At 31.8% G+C, this 9,034-nt stretch overlaps 1 protein-coding gene across 1 annotated transcript in view; it reads right to left on the minus strand.

Annotated features, from left to right (window-relative positions):
* Positions 1-1,105: 1,105 nt before the first annotated feature.
* LOC111619643 (tetratricopeptide repeat protein 1-like) overlaps positions 1,106-9,034 on the minus strand; it is a 41,789-nt gene continuing 33,860 nt past the window's right edge. Inside the window, exons 5-6 of the mRNA XM_023361407.1 lie at positions 1,249-1,397; positions 1,106-1,183 (exon numbers count right to left, since the gene is read on the minus strand). Coding sequence (XP_023217175.1) covers positions 1,106-1,183; positions 1,249-1,397 — 227 coding nt within the window. The remainder of the gene's footprint in view (positions 1,184-1,248; positions 1,398-9,034) is intronic.

Below are 9,034 nucleotides of genomic sequence, written 5' to 3' on the forward strand. Positions count from 1 at the left end.
AATAGTTTGTCAAATTTTTATTCATAAAAATGCAGTTTCAACTGCTTTTTATTTTATAAAATCCGTCTTCTTGCGCCACCAGAGGGCCTTTTAAACAATAGGTAGTCTGTTAGCACTGGTCAGTAGTAGTCCAAATTTAATACAAACATTTGTTTCTTGAAAATTTTATCACGATTTAAATATAGTATTTATTTTTAATATTACTGATATGTCATCGAAAAGAAAACGTGTTGTATTATTATTAAAAGACAAATTAAAGTATTTGTTTCGATTATCCGAATTTTTCCTTATCTGGACTACCTTCATCCCCAATTAGTCCGGATAATCAAGGTTCTACTGTATATTTATCTCTTCTTAAATAAACACAGATTAATTTTCTATTATTAACAGTCTCGGGTAAATTGTGTAAGAACACAATTCCCACCTTTTTTTTAAAACTGGTAACAGCCAAGAAAGACTGTTGAGGAGGTGACCATTGTGTTTGAATTAGCGGCACATGTGTCTCCGGTCAGAGATGGTTAGCAAGGGATTGCGTTATGCCACGGACCTCCAACAGAGCAGCAATTGGCGTAACCGCTGAGTGGTCAGCAGAGAATCACACCACACTACATATTTACATAAAACTACAACCAGTGTAGTCACTGATTGGTTGGCTGGCCTGCTGTCCACGACTATATAAGGTCGATGTGGAAGCAGGAAGTTCAAGTTTGGTTTGGACATCTTCGATTTGGAAGTTTGTCAGAGATCTTCAAGTAAGCCAACCAGCTTGTCCAAGTTCGCCAGTGATGTTAAGTCACCCAGAAACCAACAAAAGATCGCTACTAGTCTTCATTACACCAAATTGTTGCAAGGTGACTTCTCGACGAACCAGACCAATCTATATGAACTAATTGAACTATCTTACTTTGTTAATGGTATTGGCGCACAGAGGTGGCCGCCAATCAAGTACGTATTGTACCGTTTAAACTTCACTAACAGGTTTAATTTTTAATTAATTCTAAAAATATCTGATTAAATATTCTAAAATAATATAATTAAAGTTTTGCATAAAATCTCTGTACACAATGATAAAACATATTTTCATTAATGTAAAATAAGTAATTTATTAAATGTTAAAAGAATACAAACCTAACATTTCTGTTTTTAATTTTTCATTTCGTTCTTTAATTTCTTCTGGAAGATCCTAGAAAATGATTTAATCATTTAGAAATTTATTAGTAATAATTTAAATTATAAATTTTTTCATACCATGCATGCTTGACGAGCTTCTAATACATTTGGATCAAGCTGGAGAACCCTTTGATAATCATTCAATGCTTCATCTAACTTTTCAGTATTTCTGTACAGTTGAGCTCTTCTTAACAAAGCTTTCATGTAATTAGGATTTAACTCAAGAGCTGAAAAATTTTCATATCAAATAAAAATTAATTTTTCAAATAACAGTATTCTCTCAAAATTATTTTTATTTTAAATCACATTAAATTTTAACTAAAGCAAAATTAAACAAAAAAATTTATTATTTTAAGAAAGAAAATAATACACCAAATCTTCAATTTATACAGTAATTGACTTTTTATAAAAGTGAGTTTGTGTAAATCTAAATTAACATTTACAGTGGAACCCCGGTTAACGAACGTCCTGGTTAACGACCAAATCGGTTAACGAACTTTTATTTTGAAAAAATTTTGTCTCGGATAACGAACAAAATTCGGATAACGAACGTAACGGTATTTTGTGTCAAATTTTAGTTGGTGTTAGGCATGCGCGAGTTAAGCATTGCTTTTCGGAGTGTTTGTGCTATACTTCTTTTTTTCAGTTTTGTGATTTATATATTTAATCAATATGACATCCAAGAAAAAAAAAAGTCATAGTGGCAATAGAAAACGAGAACGCGCTATCGCATTTGAGAAAAATTTTGACTTAAAGAGTAAGACAATTAGCTTTAGATCAGTTTCTTGTTCCTTACGGAAAGAGTTTGTTTGTTTGTTAAGTTATGGCAACGCAATAATTTAACAAACAGATCCCCCTAGGCAGATCGCCCATCTGCCTAGGGGGAATGCCTTCTGGGAGGTGTTTTTAAGGGAAACTGGCCCCTATTTAGNATTGAGAAGTAAGTAAACAATAATTCAAACCTGTGTGTATGCTTGCCTGTGCAGCACAAATTCTCGTGCGCAGCAACAATTTGAGCAGTGTGCAGCCGCGCAGCTTAGAGGGAACATTGGTTGTCTTATGTAGCAAAATAGAGGTTATAGATGAAAAATTGGTTGAAAGACAACTATCTGTTCATCTCTGGAAGACAAGAGAATCTGAGAGAAGTCATCCAGAATTGCAATTATGAAGTGATGATCTCAAGATGTAAACAAATGTTTAGCCAATTGGCAACCAGCTTTGTGACATAGCTGTGCTCTTTCATATTCGAGAGACAATGATAAAAATACAGCCCATTTTACTCAGATTTCATTTTGGACAAGTTTTACTGTATTTATAAAAATATTTGTATTTAAAATGCATTTGAATATACAATAGATGCATGTTTCAACTGATAAACATATTTGAACAAAATTATCAAATTGTTTGAAAGTTTTATTCCCTTATACTTTTATTTTCTTTCTTAAATTTTTTTAGTATTTAACTTCATGGCAAATATTTCCAATTGTAAAATATTACCTATGCTTTGATCTTTTTAAACAAATGAATATTTTCATAATTAATCAATAAAAAATTAACTATATCATTGATTAAATCTTATCTCAGTACTTTAAAGAAGAGAGAATTACATCCATACTTTATTTGCTGAATGCCAAATATTTATCTTTCACCAAACTATTTACTAAACTGTTTGTCACTTGGCAAGCACACATGTACAGTACACATATTTGAATATTTGCAGAGTATCAGTTTATTGTGGGAACAACAAATGTTCATTTGAGATTAGAAAATTGGCAATTCTCAAATAATAATTTGTGCCACTGCTTTTATAGTTATTAGTGGTTCAAATCTGTTAATAAAAAAAATAACAAAGCCTAAAAGATGATGATGGATGGAATCACTTCACATTAATCACTTTTTGGTGCGTGTTTGCTCAGCATTCAGCAAATAGTGAATGTGTGGACAAACTCTTAGATATTTGAGCATCAGTCAGCCAAATGGGATTGAGTTTTTCAAATTGGAATGCCTGCTAATGTAATTTTGTAATGTGTCAGTGTTGTACCACAATTTGAGAATGAACTTGAAAACTAAGTAAAGTTAAATTTTGCATTAAACTTTGAAAATCTATGACAAACACCATTGGAATGTCTTTGGCAATTAAGTCATGGGCAAGACCACAATCTCCAAGACCCAAGAAGGCAAGACAAGACAAGAGAATGACAAACAGCAATGATTCCTGATGATTGAAAAAATAATCTCTCTCCTGGTCAGACAGTGACATCTTCAATTGATTGTGAAAGATTTTCAAAAAGACCAGGACTGTACTGCAACCAAACCTAGCTCTTTCATTATGACACTTCTAGATAGATCCTCCAAAACATGAAATCAATACTTCAGAATTTTCAAAACAATGACTTCCAAGAAGCATTTGAGGCTTAGCAAAACCAGTTGGATCACTGTATAAACTAGGAGTACTTTTAAGTGGTTAGTGGCCATATTTAAATTAGTTAAGTATTAACTGGATTTACTCTATAAAGATTTTAATCTTCATAGAGTAAATCCAGTTTATTTCTGATTGTATGGGGATTCCTCTGCCTGCTTCTTGCCTGTGTTGGTGAGATTTTTGCTGAGGTCTACTTTTGTGTTTCTTGGGCTCCATTGAATGTTTTTTGTCATTTTAGTTAATATTTGTGTTACTGCTTAGATTTTTAGTCAGTTTTTAGTTCTCAATAGACTAGATTTTCCATTTTCACATGTTTTTCATTTGTTAGGCTTAGCTAGTTCAGTTTCTGTTCTGGCTTTGCCAGGCAGAAACAGTTAGTTTCTTTGATTTAATCAATTTAAATTTACTCCTTTTCAACTTCCACTCGATCACCTTCTTGTTTTTGGCTGGCTTTTATAAATTTTCAGTTTTTAGGGTGTTTTTCAGTTAGTTAGTCTTGTCTTAGTTTAGGTCTAAGTTGATAGTTCTCTTTTTGTAGTTAGGTCTTCAGATGTTTAGCTTCCTCTATAATTTTGGTTTTTCTCAGTCAACTAGTTTGAGTTTTTTGGATTTTTCTGGTTTTACTGCATTGCAGTATTTTTGGTTATTCAGGTTTTTCTAAGTTGTTCTTCAGCCTTTTCAGTTTAAGTTCAAAGTTAGACCTTACTATATTAGGCCAGTTTCAACTGCCTAACCATTTTCGTAGCTTTTTCGATGTCAGTTCAAAGTCAGATATTTTCACTTTTTTGTGGTTTCTGTTTTTTGTAATTAGTTTTCCCTTTGTAATTCGTTCCCTTAGTGCAGGGGTGGCCAACCTTTTGCATACCATGCGCCAATTTTTTGACAGACGAGTTCAAATGCGCCATATAACTCGAACACTTTTTATACAGTCTTACATTCAATATTAGGGGATGATAAATAGAGATAAGAATAAATCTGCTTCGCTTAGGAAAGAAAAGGGAATAACTTAATTACGCAGTTGAATTAATTAATTTATACCAGTCTATTGAAGCACCAATTTACAATAGTCAACAACGATCTCCTGTACGAGAGGGTGATTGCTTCATGATAATGCTATTGCTGCCAGAGTCTCGTTTGGTGAAGATTACTCTGCACCACAATTATTGGCACTAAGAACGAGATCAGCTTGGAATAACTTTAATCACAATAAATGTTCTCACCCATTTACATGCCTGTAAACTGATCGGAAATAAAGATCGCAAGACTCAAAATACATGCATACATTGTAATTTACTATGTGGAGAATACTCATTTTATCTGCAAAATAGACCGTAACGAATTGTGCAACAAATGAACTTGCCATGACAGACTATAAAAAATTTATTTTTTTATATATTTTTAATCGCAAAAAAGCCAAATCTGGCAATTTTGCTCAGAACTAACTGAAGCGCCACTTGTAATCGTCCAATGCGCCACGTTTGGCGCATGCACCACGTTTTGGCCACCCCTGCCTTAGTGGGTGCTTTGTTCCCCGTTAGTTTCGTCTTTCTAGGCCACCCCATTTTTGAGTTTTTCGGTTATACTTCTTTGCAGTAACTTTAATTAATACTTGCATAGATTTAACTTTGGGGACAATCCACAATGCGATTGTGGTATTCAGGAGGATCAAACAACACTTCACTTATTTTTTGCTGAAATAGGTATAGTCACATTAGGGATAGTTTAATGAGAGCTGCTATTCTTGAAGAGTACAACTGGCCTTGCAACCCACACCAACTCACATGCATACAATGTTCCATCATCTACTTGCATTCATATCCCTTAGTGGGGCTCTTGAGAGCACTGACTCCAGGGGGACAGATGTCAATTAGCTTTCCCTTACTTTGTTTTAACCATCTGAATATAGCTGCCTTTCAACTTTGTATTTTAATTCTTATTTTTTGTCTTCTTTTTTTCCAGTCTAAATTCAGTTAGTCCTAGTTGTAAGTTAGATTAGGGACTTTTAGCTTGGTTTCCAGTTAGATTATGATAGGTTAGGTTTGTTAGCTTTAGTTGTCTGGTTAGGTTTGTCCTGGGTTATGGTAAGTTAGTTTAGTTAGTAAGTTAATGTTTAAAAAATAAAATAAATACAAAAAAAAAATAATAATAATGATAAATAAAAATTTTTGGGGGTCTTGCTCGTTTGCCTTTGTCGGTCCATTTGTCATTGTGTTCATTTTCTTTTTGCACTGTCTGTCAAGCTGTTTAGTAGTATTAATATTTGCGATTGCATTAAATAGATATAAGTCTTCCTACTAACAGCCACTTGACACTAACTTCTATACTTAGCTATTTGTGACGGCACTCAATTATTGTGTTTGCTACACTCAGGTTTTCTCTCAGACCCTTTGGTGGACTACAGCCTTCCAGCCTAAAAACTGCACAAACATCAGAGGTTATTGTAGCCTTATATATGTATGCTGTTCAGAGGATCCTACTTTTCTCTGCTGTCTATCTCTTCTCCCTCCTTCTTCCCCCCCTTTCCTGCCGGCTAAACACTTTGTATACATCCAATGTCTTTCTTGTATGTATGTTTTTCTGATTGCACATCATATAAAGGTGAATAAACTACCAAGAAATGCATATGAAAGCTTGTAGTAAGAAATAAAAGATTTTTGGTTAGTTTATTTACTGTTATACATTACTTGGACCATGTACAGTACATATTCTTAACATTAATTTTATTAATAAATTTTACATAAATAATTTATATTATAGGTACAAAGCCAGTGTTTAGACATAGCAAAACTACAGTTGGCTATGTCTAAACACTGGCTTTGTATCGACTCCATCAAAATCTGTCTTGAAGTTTTACTAGCTGAAACATTTTTGCTAAAAAGCTTTATTAATTGTAAGACCAAAGCAAATGTTATGGAAAATGATTCCTCACTGTATCATTACTAAAATAAATTGAGTACATTACCAAACTTAATATTTCAACATTGGTGACATCTTTTTGTGTCTAACGATAGCAAAAGTCCATTCTTAAACAGTAATGACTGTTCCATTCATATCTGTATGTAAATTAAATCAGTAAAATTGAACTGAATGTAACTTTCCATTTATTTCTCAACTACCTGTCAGGATTCTTCACTCAAGCACCATTTTATTGCAAATAAATGACATCACTGCTCCTAAATATTAATGAAGTAACATCAATCTTTTGAATCTAAAAAGATTATCCTTCTTTAATCTTTCACGAATAGCATAAACTGAAAAATCATAGAAAATCAACGAGTCTAAAGGTAACTTGTAAAATAATTTTCAAAAACTTTGTGATACAGGAAATTTAATTCTGGGAATATAAGGGAGGAGAAAAATTATGGAAAGACAAATTTGACAAATAGCCCCTCTATCACTGATTTTCAAGTTTAACTTCATTTAAAATTGAGGAGCTTAGCAGAAAAATGATATATCCATGAAACTAGAAAAAACAAGTTATTAACAAATTTAGATTTGTGCATCATTGAGTTGTCTTCTAAGAAAATTTCAGTTCAGTTGCATGCACCATGGGTTGTATATTGCATATTAAAGTGTTGGTAAATTGAAACAGAAATTCTCCTTTTTCTCAAAAACTTCCTGATGTGAGATAGGCTATTTTTTCATCAAGCCCCTCACTTAAAAGAAAAGTCTACAATACATAAGCTTCAAAATAACATGTAAAACATAAATGTAATTTGTATACAAGAACATTAATGAACGGTCTTTGCCTTAACATATTCTACAGGCCTATATCAATTATTCATATTCTAATTCCTGTTTTCAGCATAACAGATGAAAAATTGGATGTGAGATAGATATTTATAAGTACTTATAATAAAACACAGGAACAGGAAATTAAAGAAAAGGCCTGACTCAATGGTATAGCTTTATGTTAATGGTATGAGAAGGAAAGGGGGGATACGTATGGTTAAGCAGAGGATGATATAATAAAAGACAATAAAATAATCTTTTAAAATCATTTAATAAATAATGCAGAGAATTGATCACATCCTGATGCTATTTCATTAAGTATTCATAGCTTCTTAAAATTTAAATTTCATATTTTTCATTTATTTCTTTGATCTTCAAAATAAGATCATTAAGAATTCATTATAACTGCAAATTTGTCTATTTTAAATCAAAGTTAGTTTAATGTAACTGTATATAACTTTAATTCTTATTTATGTACAGTACATATTTTGAACTAATTTATATTTTAATTGTTATAAAAATTAATATACAGTTTATAAATTAATATCCTTCATTATTTTTGAAAATTCACAGAATAACCACCAGTTTTTGGATCTTGAACAAGTTTAAAGTTTTCTGTAGATAAACCAAATGGACGTAGAACCAAATTTCCTAAATCTTTTAGTTTACCTGTAAGTAACAAAACACAACCATTACTCATTTTGGCAAAAATAATTACAAAACATTGTTAGAAAATACTTTAAATTTAATTATAGAGAAAATTATATAATTTATTTTTAATTTTTTCCCCTGCAAAAATTTGCATATTTGAGCCAATTGATGATCATTATATCCTACATTAACAACATTTGTCTAATATTTAATATGACATTGAAAGATTTAAAAATCCATCAAAATGAAGAGAGAAGAATAAGTTAGATAACTAGCTGATATAGAATAACTATAGCAACTAGTTATAAATACAGTATTTTATGAATTTGGATGTGTGTATAGGCCACATGCATGTATAAGCCCACCCTGTTTATCACACAATATATTTGGAAAAAATTAAAAATCTTAGAATTCTGCCATATAATCATAAAAATTGTATTTTACAACAATTATAGCTTCATTAATTTAATTATTAAAATTTTTCTGCACATCTATAGATGAAATTTAATTTTAAATCCTTACCACTCACTTCTCACTTATCAAATTTATTAAATACAGTAGGATCTCTATTATCCGGATTTTCAATTATCCGGATTGTTCAAAATAAACAAAAATTTTACAAATTCGCTGATTTGCACTTGGCGAATTACGACACTGTTTATGTACGTGATGGAATGCATAACTTTTTTGTTTCAACAACGTCTCACCCAGCACAGTGGTCGTAAACTCTTAATAACTTGACATATGTATTTATAAATAATTTATATTCAAATTACATCATTTCTATGACCAAGGGCGACCTAAGGCATGGATGACGAATGCCTCGCGGTCCGAAGGGCCTCGCACCTCAAAGGTTTATGCATTACTTAATAGCTGCGAACGCGACGAAAAAATTTTACTCATCATAAAACGATAAATAGTTTGTCAAATTTTTATTCATAAAAATGCAGTTTCAACTGCTTTTTATTTTATAAAATCTGTCTTCTTGCGCCACCAGAGGGCCTTTTAAACAATAGGTAGTCTGTTAGCACTGGTCAGTAGTAGTCCAAATTCAATACG

This window comes from Centruroides sculpturatus, unplaced genomic scaffold, assembly GCF_000671375.1.
Source record: "Centruroides sculpturatus isolate CEXI.00-Female unplaced genomic scaffold, Cexi_2.0 scaffold25, whole genome shotgun sequence".
In the NCBI taxonomy this organism is placed as follows: domain Eukaryota; kingdom Metazoa; phylum Arthropoda; class Arachnida; order Scorpiones; family Buthidae; genus Centruroides; species Centruroides sculpturatus.